This window comes from Dipteris shenzhenensis, chromosome 26 (assembly GCF_047967505.1).
Source record: "Dipteris shenzhenensis isolate YYH24624 ecotype China chromosome 26, Dip_SZ_1.0, whole genome shotgun sequence".
NCBI lineage: Eukaryota > Viridiplantae > Streptophyta > Polypodiopsida > Gleicheniales > Dipteridaceae > Dipteris > Dipteris shenzhenensis.
The window spans coordinates 12,117,646-12,134,445 of NC_141621.1; the positions used below are offsets into that span (position 1 = coordinate 12,117,646).

At 42.3% G+C, this 16,800-nt stretch overlaps 1 protein-coding gene across 1 annotated transcript; it reads left to right on the plus strand.

The window, feature by feature from the left end:
• Positions 1 to 5,186: 5,186 nt before the first annotated feature.
• Positions 5,187 to 7,072, plus strand: LOC147884678 (UDP-glucose 6-dehydrogenase 4). Its single transcript, XM_087397488.1, has one exon. It carries the CDS (start codon positions 5,406 to 5,408, stop codon positions 6,852 to 6,854), a length of 1,449 nt encoding a protein of 482 aa, XP_087253614.1. The 5' UTR covers positions 5,187 to 5,405; the 3' UTR covers positions 6,855 to 7,072.
• Positions 7,073 to 16,800: the final 9,728 nt, after the last annotated feature.

Sequence of the window (16,800 nt, forward strand, 5' to 3'; positions counted from 1 at the left end):
TTCCATGAGAGACTTTCAAAAAATCATAAGTTGAATCTAAAGCGATATAGTGCTAATCATTTGAGGAAGCCAATGAAGAGACATGAGAGAGATGTTGTGTTTACTTTTATGATCATCTTTGTAGGCATATGCCTTTGACTACTTATGAGAATTTATTGTATATGTTTCTTGAACCGATTGACAGTCCTCAGATAGTGGTGAGTATTTTTGCTTTTGTGTTTTAGTATTTTGTTTTGTTTTGTAGTTGTTTGAACAATGGGTTATTTTGTACAGGTGTGGCATAACCAAAATCATGTTGGTGAGAAAACTCTGAAGGGTTTGGTTGGGACTATGGTTGAGACTACACTTGGTGATTCTAAGGGAAGGTTTACCACTAAGAGCCTTCGCTCTAAAGCTATAACACATTTGTCAATGGCTAATGTGCGAGTGTGTTTCTAGCTTGCATAAATATGCTACTAGTGCCAATTTACAAATTGTTGTTTTCTAGTCGATTGTTTCTCATCCTTATAACGAGAATGGGAGTAGGAGGATGTGGGATGATGTTGTTGCAGGATGTGTGTAGATTTATGCAAAGAAAGTGGATGGTGTCAACGCTTTTATGCCTGGGGATTCATCTTCTACTTTGTGTTCTAGTTCCGGTGCTGTTTGTTTGTCTAAGTGCTCAAGTGGAGGGTATTCTGGATCATGTGTTGATAATGATTTTAGTGGAATTTGTGGTTTGGTTTGTTTGGAGTTGGGGGTTCTCCTTCTGTGCAAGAAAGTGGTGGTGTTCAGGCTATTATTCGCCTTGGTGGTGTTTAGGCTTCTGTTGGTGTTGCAGGTTCTTATTCTCAGCAAGGAACTGCTTCTATTTAGGCTACTGTTGGGGTGTTTAAGGCATTGGAAGTTGCAAGTTTGACTCGTACTATTGGCATGCCTTTTGATCGTCCATCTTGTGGTGCTATTAGTATTGGTATGTTGCCAAGGTTTTAGGACTTTTTAGGAAGCAGTGTTGGTGGACAGTTATCTGGGTTCGATGGATATTCTGGTAGTATTGGTGATGGTGTTCCCAATATATGGATGGGATTTCCATTATCTGCTTGTGGTGGCATTATTTTGATTGTTCCTAGATTTGATTCCATTATTCTTGTTGGTGTTGTTAGTCAATTATCTCCTTTTGTTGCTATTTGTGGTATAGTTTCTAGTGTTGGTGTGGGATTTGCTCCACCTAGTTGTGCAGTTGGTCTTGGTGGTTTTTCAATTGCTGGGATTCATCGCATGGGAAGTTTTAAGCATGTTATTGATTTCCGTGCTATTTTACAAGAAGATGAATTGTTCCTGAAATCACTGGTGGATTGTGTGGGAGACATTGACTTGAAGAGGCATTGTGTTAACCAGCCTATCAAACGGATGAATATGGTGGGTTCTTTCTTAAACTATGTGTTCGATTTTTTTGGGTGGAGATGGCGTTGGTCTAGTTGTTTTGGTGGTTCTGCAAAGTGATGCTAAGGCATCTACTACAACAACAGGCCTCCAATGAAAGCTCACGGTCAAGTGACAAGAGCCGCCTCTCCAGTGAGGGGTGGTGTTTGCATGGCGCACCACATAGCAAAGCACCACATGGATGGTGGTCTGTGGAATGGTCTGGAGTTCTCTGTGGGTTGGTAGGCTGTTAAACACGCTGTCAGTTGTATGATCGAAGCATGTAATCATGTTTTAGTTGTACCACGATGTCAAAGGCGATAAACAGGTCGTTGCGCGGATGGAGCTTTCGGTGGAAGTTTGTGAGAGCGAGGATGAGGGTAAGAGCACGTCCCCATGCCGCCGAGAATCACACTATTCTGAATATTTTGAGCTTTTCACGCTGTCCCCATGCACTAGATGCGAACTTGCTCCGCAAAACGAGGAAGTCAGCTCACCGTAGATATCCACGGAAAGGAGGGCTTCTGGGGGGTGCCTGGGGGCACCATTTGGTGACTTGATATCTGCCTCGCCTATACTATTACCTGGTTGCCTCATTTACTGCTTGCAGAGGAACAAACGAGTTCAACTTCTCTCCCGCCATAGCCCAAACGCGCCAGTCCAGATTTTCGCTTCGCCATGGGGCCAGGAGCACCTGGATGTGAGCATTTTTTGGCTCAGAGGGGAGATGGAGATTCCCACAGTGGACGATTGAAATATATTGGTGGCGTGGGGACGTGCTCTAAACATGATGGCTAGACGTTGAGTGTTGTGGAGACAAAGGAAGGGGAAGATGATGATGAAGCGAAGCCTTTGACGCGAGTGATGGATACACTAGTTGCTGTGGGTGATGGAGAAGCGACGTAGGGGTAGGTAGTTTGTGTTGTTTTTAGATTCGATTTTTTGCTGAGGTGCTAACGCGTGTTTTATTGTAGGAGGAAGAAGAAGAGTGTGAGGTGAGAAAGTCGAGCGGGAGGCCGAAGAAGACGGTCGAATCAAAGGTCTTTAAGCTCAGTGTCACCATGGGAATCGGAGGTGGTGATGTGGATGTAGATATTCTTTCCAATGTGGAGAAGTTTTTGGAGGAGGCGTGTTTATCAGGAGTCACTGTAGTTGAGAGAGGGGGAGCGTTGTCTCTTTTCCATCTGCAAATGGTTATCCATATTTGTGCTAGAAGTATACAAGCTATGAATAAATTGCTTCAAAAATATTTGGGTTGGGATGTAAACTGGCCAAAAGGGGGGTCGATTATGTGTCGAGCTCTGAAGCAACAATATATGCACACATATCACAGTATGCTCGGGTACTGCCCAAAGGATTACAGTCAAGAGTGTGTGGAAGAACGTAAGTTTTGAGGATTTACAAGTGGGGATTGAGCTCTATGGTATGAGATCAAGAACCGTGTTTGTCTTACCAGTGTGAATCTTTTTGACCGTTCGTTCATGTACTAGAAGTTTAAGCTTCACTGCAGATTGGATATGCCCTTGAGTAAATGCTTGCTGAAGATGTTACAGCCGGGCCAATATTATCCTTCTGCCGCCTGGGCGATTCCTTGCCAGGGGAATGGAATGGACACACGAAGAGCCTAGTGCTTGTGGAAGGCCATGGTAACACCGCGAATGCTTTGACTGCTAGTGATGTTAGTGAGATTTTCTTCAGTTGCGACTCTCCAACGACATACCCACGATTGGACCAGCATGTCAATGGTATTGGTGAAGCCTCGAGGTATTTCCAGATTCACGTAACACCATCTCCACGGAATGAAAATGTGACTGGTCCCATTGACGTTCCGGATGAGAGTCCATTGACTGCAAATGTCAGTGAGAGTGTGGCTTCGTTGAGAAAAATCATCTTGGGAAAGAGCCTGCTTGCAGCCCTGAACCAACAAAATTCTCTAGCAGCAACACTTGGCCTCATATGCCTTAATTTTTGCCGTTGATAGCCAAGTCAAGGAATGGCATACATATTGCCTTAGTTGAATTGGCCAAGTTTTGCAAATGCTATGGCTCCAAACTGCTATTTTTGAATCTTGATGTGAATATTTCGACAAATAATGAAGAAAGATGTTCGTGGATGCACATTGATCTTGTCTACATTCTATTGTCTTGATTTCCTATTAATTGTTTAATGAAGTTAATTAATCGTTTATGGGGGTCTGTTAGCTTAGGTTAATTGGTTAATTTATGTTATGAGTTTAACTATGTTAATTAATTAATGTTAAGAATGATATAACATTAAGCCAAATTAAAACTCAAATATATCTTTGAATATATGAATTCCTCAATCCATTCCCTTCCAAATGAAACAAAGTGCCTTCAATTTTGGGATTTGGGATTTCCCTAAAATTACTAATATGGTGTTTTTTACGTTCTTGTATGGTAAGGAAGATCTTATTTCGATACCTAAGAGTCTTAGATAGTAACCTAAGGATTGATTGAGTTATTTGAGCCTAACATGAAAAATTGCTTACATTTTACATCTTTCTTAGAGATTAAATTTGTTTCTTTATTGTAATACATTTTGAGTAGAAGGCATGTCAACTAACGAAAGAATAAACCTAAGACCTCATCAAATTGTAATGAAAAGGGAAGAAAAAAAGTTTGTGTGAACAATTTGCGGCACTTAGTGTTATTTTGCATAAGCTTTAGAAGTAGCACAAAGAATCTTCTTCATTTGTTTCCTTCCCTATGTCTCATGTTAAGTAGAATTTGAATGTAGATATTAGTACTCCTTAAGCATGTGATTACATGCCACTTGTCAGGCATCTATATATGATGAACTATCACTTTGGGAAAGGTTGCTTTTGCCCTCTTCTAGGGGCCCACACTCATATATTGTGAATACATAGGCCTTGGAAAGCTCTAAGGGTGCTTTTTATTCCTCTTTTTCAAAACTTACAAAGGCCCCATTGGGACTGCAAACAAAAAAATTAAGAAATTGAACGCTTTAGCTCTAGCACAAATCTTCACGAATTAAGGAATTAAAGAACACTTACCTCTAGCACAAACCTTCATGAGTTGACAATGCAACCAATATGTAGTGGTCCTTTACCAAGCTCATGGTAGCATTGATTTGGTGTAACTAATGCTTGGCGCCAAAGGAAGTATATTCCTTTTATTGTCTTTTGCAAAAGAGATCCATCTACCGACAGAATAATAAGGCAATAGGGAAGGAAACTTGTAGATGTCAGATGTGGAAGGGTCATTGGATGACAGTAATTTGAGGAGTATACAACATAAAACTTTCTACGTGGGCAAAGTGAAAGGCAAAGGTAGATCGAAGAGGTGTGGTGTGAAAATAGGGACAAAAGTTCATGTGAGGTGAAAATAGCTAGAAAAGGGAGGAAAAAGAGGAGCAAATAATGGGGAGGAAAGGTACAACTGTACATGGACAAAATTCCTGCACGAGACTTGCTTTCCTGATGAAAACCAGTCTTGGTCATCAGCTTGTCAGTGGCCCAAAAGTCGAATATAGTCCATAAGAGCATCAGATATAACAAAATTTTTACCCATTTCCCTTTGTCATGTGAAAATCTGGTATCGGGACCATTGGTAGATGAAAAAGAAAAGACACCCAAATGACAATATTTGGCAACTTGGGCGAGGGTGTGGTGGGGAGAGGTTGGTAGATCCAGGGGTGGAGGATAGTGGTGGAGAACGTGGGGGTGCTTTTTGGGAGGGGAGGGGAAGGGCTAGAAAGCATAAGAAGGGGGGGGGCCAAGGGGTGTTCTTGCAGTGCTACGGAAAGTTTTCCGGCGAGTTACCGGCGCAATTTCCCGGCGAGTTACCGGCATAATTTCCCGGTCACTTTCCTCTATTTTGCCTCTTGATCTTCACCATCTTCTCGTTCAACGTTTCTTTCACACCATCTTGCTCCATCGCCTCTGCTTCAATCTCTGCATCTCTGCTTCCCCTCCTCCCTCGCCAGATCTTCGCTCCCTCCTCTCCCCTTCCCCTCCCCTCGCTATGGTGAAGATCTGCTGCATCGGCGCTGGCTATGTCGGTGGCCCGACCATGGCCATTATCGCCCTCAAATGCCCCGACATCCAAGTCGTCGTCGTCGACATCTCCGTCCCCCGTATCAACGCCTGGAACAGTGACCGCCTCCCCATCTTCGAGCCTGGCCTCGACGACGTCGTCAAGTCTTGCCGTGGCAAGAACCTCTTCTTCAGCACCGACGTCGAGAAGCATGTCGCCCAGGCCGACATCGTGTTCGTCTCCGTCAATACTCCCACCAAGACCAGAGGTCTTGGAGCTGGGAAGGCCGCGGATCTGACTTATTGGGAGAGTGCAGCTCGAATGATCGCAGATGTGAGCAAATCGGACAAGATCGTGGTGGAGAAGTCGACTGTTCCGGTCAAGACTGCGGAAGCTATAGAGAAGATCCTCACCCACAACAACAAGGGCATCAACTTCCAGATCCTCTCCAACCCCGAGTTTCTGGCGGAGGGCACCGCCGTTGAGGATTTGATGAAGCCAGACCGTGTGCTCATCGGTGGTCGGGAGACCCCTGAGGGCCAGAAGGCTGTTCAAGCCTTGAAGGCTGTCTATGCTCACTGGGTTCCAGAGGATTGCATCATCACCATGAATCTCTGGTCTGCCGAGCTCTCTAAGCTGGCTGCTAATGCGATCTTGGCGCAGCGGATCTCCTCTGTCAATGCAATGTCTGCGCTCTGTGAAGCCACCGGTGCTGATGTCTCGGAGGTGGCTTATGCCGTCGGCAAAGATTCCAGAATTGGGCCTCGTTTCCTGAATGCGAGTGTTGGGTTCGGCGGATCTTGTTTCCAGAAGGACATATTGAACCTTGTGTACATTTGCGAATGCAATGGCTTGACCGAGGTTGCAAACTACTGGAAACAGGTGGTACAAATCAACGACTATCAGAAATCTCGATTTGTCAAGCGTGTGGTATCGTCTATGTTTAACACCGTGGCGGGGAAAAAGATTGCGATACTTGGCTTTGCTTTCAAGAAGGACACGGGGGATACAAGAGAGACAGCTGCTATTGATGTGTGCCATGGACTTATCGGAGACAAGGCCCAGCTGAGTGTGTACGATCCCCAGGTTACAGAGGATCAGATCATGCGAGATCTGGCACTCAACAAGTTTGATTGGGATCACCCTCAACACCTCCAACCGATGAGTCCCACAGCTACTAAGCAAGTGAATGTGGTATGGAATGCGTATGAGGCCACGAAAGATGCTCATGGAGTGTGCATTATGACAGAATGGGACGAGTTCAAGAAGCTAGACTACAAGAAGATCTATGATGGTATGCAGAAGCCTGCTTTCATATTTGATGGTCGCAATGTGATCAATGTGGAGGAGCTGCGGAAGATTGGTTTCATTGTGTACTCAGTCGGAAAGCCTCTGGATCCGTGGGTGAAGGATCTCCCTGCTGCACCACCATCGTAGAGATGTAACCATGCAATTATCTTTGAACAGTGAAGCCTAGATCCGCCGAAAACGGATTTTTCCCTTTTGAGTTTAATTGAGATGAGAAGGTTTAGGCCAGGTCTTAGGTTGATGTGGGAAAGTTTCCCTCCTCCATATGCTATAACGCGCCTCTACATAACCCTCATTCATTTATTGATTGTATTGCATTTTTTAAAAATTCTGCCTTATTATGTTCCTCTGTATGCTTTATTGATCTGCCGTTATATTCATTGATTTCAAAATGCGAGCGATGGCATTGGCAGCTAATCGCTTAGGAAGGATGCATCTGTGTGAATGCTTCAAGTTGTGGAAACTAGGGTGCTATGAGCTTGATGTTTCTCTGGAATCCTCTGCTGCCCTCTCCCCCTCTATGAACTCAACAGTTCTACAGACCTAAAACGATTTTGAGTAGAACTGACCTAAAACGATTCTGAGAGAGAGAGAGAGAGAGAGAAGAGAGAGACTATGACATGAGCTCCACCAGAAACTCATTTCCGTAAAAAACTATTCAACAAGGGGAAGGGGGCACAGAGAGAGAGAGAGAGAGAGAGAGAGAGAGAGAGAGAGAGAGAGAGAGAGATGCTCTATAATTGTTGCCTGGAGATTCATCAGGATCTATGGGACAATTAAGACTAAACAACAGGTCCCTTACTGCAGTTCTCTTCTCCCACCTCCCTCTCTCTCTGTATAGTTATATAGTAGATAGATCGATATATAGAACAAGACACTGTTTTCAACCTGTAGCTGCAGGATGTTAAGGGGTAATGAAATGGTGGGAAATGGTGAACATTGGCATTTCTAGACTTTCCTATGATGTGGACATCTTTGCATGTCATAAGGAGGAGGCCCTCACTCTTTTCCCACAAATAGACCAAGGTCAAATGCTGGGGGGAAAGGTGGGAAATTACAACCTGCGACATAGAATGAAGTTCCCACCAAATTCCCCAAAAAGCGCCTTTCATCATATGGGAATTACAATTTCCGACATAACCCCTCCCATGTCATAAGGCCTTTAGTATTAGTTCTTGGATTGCCACAGCTGCACGCATCACCTGTGGATGTCCACTTAACCCAAGTGATCTTGTTTCATTCAAAATTTCAGGTCTTAAGTGGCAAGAACTTGTCTGGATACCTTTCATGTAAGTAGGGTGATGCAAGCTTAAACAGAACGTAGGTTCTTGGGTTTCTTATTTATGAGGGATCTTGTCTTGTCACACTTGCTCATCTTAAATGTCAGGGATTTTGTGCATATTCAGCAGAATATTTTCCTCAACTTTCCTGATGCTACATTCTGTTAAGAGATCTAGCCTTTGTACTTTCTTAAATGAGGGGACGTTCTCTCGAGGGATCTGGATTTGTCTCATTGCTTCACATTGTGCAGATGCAGCTGAATTTTTTCGTCGTTTTTCTTGGGTACCTTTCTTGTAAATAGGATCATGCAAGACATTTAAGCTTTTATCGACCATACGTTCTCTGTAGTAGCTGAGTTCCTTTTCCTGATTGGTCCCATGGTGGCATGGCTTGCTTCATTGAGTACGCCTTTATTGCGGTCTGCTTCTTGTTGAAGTTTTGCTAAAACTTCCCCTGTTCCTTGCTTATGCTGGGCTGCAATGTTTTGCCGTTTGTTTTCTGTGGCTTTTTCCAAAACGCACATATCAAGACTGGAAATCAAAGAGGGTAGTGTCTCAGGTGATGCCAGATTCCGCTTCGTCTTTTATGACTGCCTGGTATTGCCTTCAGGTACTTCTCTTGCAAATGCAAGGCCTCTACTTCATGTTAAGGTATTGTTGGGTCTCCTCAATGGTAGCTACTACGTCACATGCATGGGTTTTGCTCTTATCTAGTGCAACTCGCAAGCTGCTTTGCAGTATTTCCTCTGTTGACTGGCAACAACGAGCCTTGCTGGGGTTGACTATGCTTGTAGTTTGGTGACGAATTGAGAGTATGTTTTTTACAGATGAAAATGCTGCAGGTTCATTGTACCTAGTGAATTCTAGGCTCAAGAATATTGTGTCCAACACAGAAAGACCTTTAAAACCAAAGTCAAAGAACCACCGAGAATATTGTGTCCCAACACAGAAAGACCTTTAAAATCGAAGTCAAAGAACCACCAGCATGCCACGCTTCCATGCCCTTGCCATGGACGACTCCTTTAGAAAATCAAAGTGAAGGCAAGGTTTATTACACTACTACATGGCATCACCATATCATCAATTGAGTAGAACATAGTCACTCTAACCATAGATCCATAGACCTTAGGTTACATTAACAACCTAATCTCAAGTTAGTTAAACCATGTTCACTCTACGTTAGTCTAGCTTCTAGTTACGTTAACTCTAGTCACTAAAGTCTGTCCTCACACAAACAAAATCTGAAACCAAAGTTCCCAAACTACCCTACCGTCTACAAGAATTAGCTTGTAATTACCCTCCACACATAGGTAGAGTCACAAAGCACACAAAATGACAAGATGCATGCAATTCAAATGTAGCAACTAACCACTCTTAACAAGGAATGCACATACATGGCATAGTTTGAGAGAAGTAGGGAGGGAGAAGCCACGCTTTGAGCTTTCAAAAGGATCAACCTCCTCTTTGCATGAAGTAATCTAACTTCAAAATGCATTAACCCACATACATGGGTGCAAAACTCAAATTTGATTGGGCGTATGTGAGTTGGTGAATGCATGCTTGTGTGACACATGGTAAAGCCACCTAAGGTTAGGCCACTAGTATGGTGCCATGGTGGAGGCATGTGGGGTGCTCTAGCTCATGTGGGACCTTATAAATCTCTAACCACCTACCAATGAAATAAGGTCATGTGTGGTTAATGTAGGGCCTAAGGTCTGATACGACTCCACTTCAAGGGTGGCCAGTGAATTCTATAGCTCTCAAGGAGACCCTCTCAACTCATAGACCTCTTGCCATGATCATTGATGCTAAGTCGGCAAGATGCTTAGAAGATAGAAGATGGATAAGTGGTTATTCATTTAGTCTTGGATCAATAGCCTTTCTTGGCACATTGCAAAACAACAAATTGAAAACATAATTTGAATTGAAGGGTGTAGCTATCTGTGCATGTGAAGTATGATGGTTCAAACACGTTGAAAAAAAATTGAGCTACTTTTAAGAGAACCTACATGCTCTATATCCACAATATGTCCCCCTAGCCATATTTTGGGGGGAAACCTAATTAATTAGTTGCTCGCCCTCCAAGTTAAGCTAAGGCAAATGCGAATCAATCCAATGTATGATTAACGTAAGCCAATAGATCGAGAGCAACTCCACACCTAAAAATCACTTTTCCTGCTGCCACAGTGCTTTCCCTCGCCGGATAGTTCTAGCTCCTTCTAGCTATGGAGAACTCTCTGTTACGAGAATTGGGATTATCCCATTATTTTTTAATCTTTTAGTATTTAGTTGTCAGATCTAGCATTTTGTCGCACAATTGATGCAGTGTGCTCGCTGTTCATATGAGTGTGCCTCAGTGTGTGCACCACTTATGTGATGAGCGATGGTGTGTGTAGCAGTGTGTGCACCATCCCAACTCAGCTACGGATGTATCACCGTGTAGCAATGTATGCACCACCTATGCGATGACAGTATGTGTAGCTGTGTATGCACCATCCATATGATTTTATCCATGTGTAGCAGTAGGTGCACTATGCGATGGTATGTGTCGCATGTGTGTACCATCCATCTATGATTTATTGATTTTGCATTGCTTAAATGCTGAAAGATTGAATAATATTGGTGATTGATTCCAAGGTTTATTATGCTTGAAATACTTACATTATTTATGGATGTTGTGAATTCAGGGGAAGAGTAACTAATCAGGCGATGGCTATTGGCGACAAGCATGATTCGCCATATTTTTGTGTGCATAAGGCACAACCGGTGATGCGGGGAATAAACAAGGCTTACTTTAGAAAGCCTAGTTTTTGAAATTACAAATGCTCATGTACATATTTTTATTTTTGGAACATTAGAGGCTTAGCCTAAGCATATTAACTAAAGTGGGAAGCACAAATTCTATTTCTAGAAAAGGCAAGCTATTTTGGAAAGTGTGTGTGTGGCTTATCTCCAGTTCGTGCATGGAGGAGATGTGCATGAGCTTGTATCAGTTGTTGCTCTAATTGTATTAAATCAATCAAATACATACGAAGTGGAAGATGAGCACCACTCCTATGGTGTGAGATTGCACTCAGTGCGCTTATTATCTTTTTTGTTTGCAAGTTTTGGAAGATCATGCATATTTTTATGTATAGTTTTCATTGTGTTTTTGATGATTTGCAGGTTGTATGAACGATTCTTGTTGTACTCCCCTCCCTGCACTCCTCCTTCCATTTCCTTGCATTTATCATGAGCAGGTTGTCGTGTCGAGAGGAAGACAGTGAGAGAGGGGGGCATAAGTGAAGGATGGGGAAGACAATGAGAGAGGGGAGCCTGAGCAGGGGGAGAGAAGGGGAGGGAGAGGGATCCAGTGAGAGAGGGGGCCTTGAGCGGAGGGAGAAAGGGGGCAAGGAGAGGGAGACAACGAGAGAGGAGAGGTTGAGTGGAGGGAGAGAGGGGGAGGGAGAGGGATGGCTAAGCGAAGGGTTGGGAGGTAGAGGGAGTGGAGGGAGAGAGAGAGAGAGAGAGAGAGAGAGAGAGAGAGAGAGAGAGAGAAGGGGGGGCAGGGCAGGGGGGGAGGAGTGGGATAGGGAGAGGGAGGGAGGAAGGGGGAGAGAGGGAGAGGGAGGGTAAGGGAGGGAGAGGGAGGGAGACTAGAGAGGGGGACATGGAGGGAGGGAGGGTAAGGGAAGAAGAGGGAGAGAGGGAGAGAGGGAGAGGGAGAGATAGACCTAGTTCTTTGCCCAACATACAAACAAGTTGCCATGTAGTCAACGTACATTTTTTGTTATGGAGCTTGTCTTCAAGTTACTTGAGCATGCTAACATTTTCATTATTTTCATTTTCAATTTCTCAATTTTAAGAGTGTTATAATGTACCCTCTACTTATCAACTCCAATCTAAAAGGGTGTGTTAGAACAAATAAATCGAGCTATGGTCATACATGTTCCATAGAGGAATCTAAATGGTCATGTATGTTCCATAGAGGACTCTAAAAGGGTGTGTTAGCATAAATAAATCAAAATATGGTCATGTATGTTCCATAGAGGAATCTAAATGGCCCATGGTGACATAACCCTAAATTGGTAACTTTTAACTAAGTTTGATGCATTTGATGTAATGAATACATTTTCTCTTCCAAAACAACATTTTGAATCCATTGCATGCACATCTGTGTAGCAACCCAATTAGATATTGGGGATGAATTTGCCAGACATCAGAGTGAAACCTTTATAGTCTTCAAAGGACCTTAAGGATTCGCTAGAGGGCCAATCTTCCTTTATCCTCTTGAGTAATTATCTCATTAGCAGCCTTTCACAGGTGGAGAGCGAATAGCGGCATGATATTTCCTCAATAGGAAACCATCCATTGATGCCAAGATCCTAATTTCTCTAAAAACCTTTAAGCCTATTTTGAAAAGTCTTTTGGCCAATGTGGGATGACTTTGAACAAAGGAGGAGCCTTTGCCGCCATAAGTGCCCACTTAGATATCCGTGGGGATCTATTTAGGGGATCCATCCCCGTAGAGAGACCTTGAGGTGACCCATAGCAACCATGAAATTTTCTTTTCCATATTTGAATGAATTTTGCCAGCAAATATGTATGCGTGACTTTGACGGCAACATCAGGCAACACACAATAAAATCTTGTCGTGGCCCACTGATAGCTTGTGAACCACCCTCACATATCCGTGCACGTGAAATCACTTCCCACAATTGACTACTCCCAAGCCTCAGAAGCCATTTAGAGAAGATATAATTACACTTATCTTTCATCTTCTCCAAACCAAGACCACCTACTACCCTAGGTGTCATCGCCAGATACCATGAGAATGCATGCCATTTGTTCTTTCCAAATAAAATCCCTCACAAGTTTGTCAAGGGGCTTGAGACCATTATTCAAAAAGTGAAAAACCAACGTAACATAAACATGAAACGATGACATAATATGCTTAGCCGCTATCAGTCTCTCGGCTATAGACAGTTTCTTATCCATCCATTTGCTAAACTTTTCCTTAATTTCTTGATAGCACAATTCAAATCTGTGTCCTTGAGAGACATTCCCAATCGAAACCTGACAGCACCTATCCTGCTTCAATCGACCTAAAACCAAAGCTCCCAGGCCATTGAGGAGCATCGTCCCAACCCAGCCATAAAGCCATAGACTTTGATTCATTGACCCTTGAATTAGATATTGTTGAAAAATCTTCGAAGGCATTTAGAAGATTGTTAGTGTTGTTCTCAAAGCCCAACAAGATACTAGTATTATCACTGGTGAAGAATTGTGAACAAAACTAGTGAATGATTAGGCAAAGGCAAACCTTTAATTTAACTTAGATTCTTGTGATTATCTAGCTGGTAGAGAATAGGCTCAGTGGCCATTGCAAAGTGCAGAGGGGCTAGGCAACATCCCTACTAGATTGATCTTTGCAATTTAAAACTTCCATCATGGTAACCAATGACCATTCAAGATATCCTTGCATAGGCATTGGTGAATAACATCCTTGTCATCCTGCAAAACCCCTCTCCAAAATTGAGCATTACTCCATTGAAGTAACACCAATTAATGAGATCAATTAAATCTACATCAGACACATCCCAATTTTTTGAAAGAATTCAATAGGGAACCTGTCAAGCCTTGTATTAATCCAGGACAAAGCACATTGATGTCAGAGAGCACTTCATCAGAGAAAGAGTGTTACTTGGTGACATCACACTCCAACATTGTGAGAGCAAAGAGAATGTTGCAAATATCTTTACCAAACCAATGGGGAAAGAGATTTTTGAGAAGCACCGACAAGCTCTTGGTTTGACTTAAAAGAAGGACATTCCCATTAAAGGGGTGCATGGGAATGTAATGTTTAGTCCTTCTTTGATTCTCAATAATCATCAGCTTGAGGGAAGGCCTACTTCATGATGTTGATCTTGCGGGAAGGTGTTGAGGAACCATCTCAACATCATATGTGATCATTTGTGCATAGCACTAACACATAGAGTGCTAAAAAGGAAAGGGTTAGAACCCCTAACCCTAACCGTAAAGGGATCAATATATTCATTATTTTTAACAATATCTACTCTATAGTTAGTCATTTGTGATGTGCTCTCTAGCTATGCCCTCTCTCGTCATATCCACTCTTCTCCTCTCCTCTCTCCATATTTGTTCACCACCTCAATAGAATCTACTTTACAGAGGTAGCGACGGTTGGTGGGCCAAACCTCTTATGGAAGGTAAAATGATTACTAAGTTTGTCTCTTCAGATCACTTTCTATTGTTATTGTGCTTCGACTTGGTTGCCTTGCCTGTCGCCCGTGAATAAAGGTCATATCCCTTGCTTGTCGCCTGCGAATAAAGGTCCTATCCCTTTTAATATCAATACCCACTTCTTGAGTCAGACGGATATTGATGTTATTGTAAAGAAGGCGTGGGTGGAAGCTTCATGCAGTCTCAGTGACCCTATGCATTGATGGGATGCATGCATTAACACTGTCACTAAGGTTGCTAAATATTTTGGTAGGACAAGAGCTTAAAAGGTTAGAGTGGAAGATAATAATGCTTTGTGGGATAGGTCTTGTTTGGTACTAGTAATCCAAGAGTCACGAAATGATACAACACTCGCTTCGCTAATCAAAGCCACAAAGCTCTTTCTCCGTTCAGTGGAGCATAATAAATTGGCTATTGTGAGGTTTCTGTCCAGGCTTAGATGGCTTGATGAGAGGGATAAACAATCATCCTTGTTCTTTGCAATTGTTCGTGATAAAAAGCGAGTCAATGTCAATGATCCTCAATGATAGTAGCAAAAAAAGATTTGGAGACAATAAAATAGCAAAGATATTCACTGACCATCTATCTAGTATTGCAAGCTCTAATCTGCTGACTATACCTTCTTATCACGACAACCGTATTGAGGCCTTTCTTACCCTATAGCAAAGTTATGCCTCACAAATATTACAACTACAATGCCCTTTCTTGGAGCCTGATTGAAATACACAGTGATGACGATGCCTAAAGACAAATCGTCGATAGATTCTTGGATAATGCTTAAGCTGATTTATTGTCACAGGTATATTGTTGTTGGCCTTGATTCATCAAAGTAATATGTTTCTAATAGCCATATAGCCTCACATGCACCTGTTGTGAGTGCCCTGTATTTTGCTTCTATTAAAGACAAAGAAATAGTTGGTTGTTTGTTTGACAACCATGATATAGAACCTTGACTAAGGAAAAATGCAATTCTTATGTGGATTTCCTAGTCTCATGATATCTTGCATAGTATCCATACAAACCTTGGATGACTTCCTCTGTATTCTATTCCAAACTGTCTTGTACCTTTGATGTATCTCAAGACCCTCTTGGCTGCATTCTAGTGAGACTGTTTTGGATTTGCCATAAATTGTGCAAGTAAACTTACTTCATAATAAATATCTGGCCTGGTGATAGTCAAATAGATAAGAGATTCTATGAGCTGTCCCGATAGTACTTGTCATTGATTGTAGGCTTTTATGGATCTTTAGTAAGTTTCAAACTCTACTCCATGGGCAATATTGCAATCTGCCCATGAAAATTCTTTAGGAGTCTATCCACATACTTGTGTTGACTCATGAAGGTGCTGTTTGAGTCTCTCCGGAACTCAATTCCAAGACAATAGTGCATGAGTCCAACATTAGGAAAAAAGGGAGCTCATTTTCGGGCCCTAAGAGAAATCCACAATTTCTTTTTTTTTCGTGAGTTCGAAATTTGGGAAAGTAATAAAATACTCCATAAAATATTTAGAAGTACTGTAAACATGTCAGAGGATGAGAGAATAAAGATATTCTTCTATATTCACTCCCATATCCCATGAATGTTATTATTCAATGCTACTACAAGCCACGTCTTTCTCTCAATCATTTTCTAGCCACCTCCACGATCGTCAAGCTTCTTCGTCAGAACACCATAACTAATCTCGCCATATGCTTGTTTTTCAAAGTTTACTGCCATCAAGATTCTTTGCCTTATAAAAGAGTAATGAAATCGCGAAGCAATGGAAAAACACTGCACTCAAAATGGCAACATCGAACTACAACTCTATAGAACAAGCAAACAAGAGATGGCAACACCTTCTTCATATTGATTTAGCTGAAGAATAGGCGCCTCTTGCAAAACGACAACACGTCGGTGCCATGCAAAGAGAAAACATGAGGAGAGAAGGTTTACAACATATTGACTTATGATGTGAGGGGAAGATTTATCCAAAATGTCTTATCCGAAGTTCTACACCACCATTCTCAAATCCAACAACATTGCTGAAATTTGTGGGTGACGGAACAAAAGGTATGCATGGATACATCACGGCTCAGTATCAAGTTGCACACATGTATAAGTCTTTATATGAGCAAGAGGCAAACACAAAAATACAGTAGATAGTCGAAAGCTCCAGATTGAAAGAGCGGTTACATGAAATTGAAGAACATATAAAGGCGAGGGAGAAGTTACATAAAGCAAGATCAAAAGCGACCGCTTTGGGAGATAGGCTTACAAGAAGAAAACTTCGCAACCTTGTAGAATTGAAAGGAGGAAGTGGAGGGTACAAGCATCGAGTACAAGTAGTCAAGGTGAGATTGTTTAAAGCATTTGCTATTTGCAATGTGGCTATGTAAATCTTCATTTGTTAACTCTTATTTACGCATCTAGTTTATAGGAAATTTTTGGAGCCGCAAAAGGAAAATGTTGATCCGAACGCTCTTCCCAAATGAAAGGTCTATTTTCAACAACTATTGTGAAAGGGATGATTGAGGAAAATAAGTTTAAAACCATCAAACAAAATGTTGTGCAAC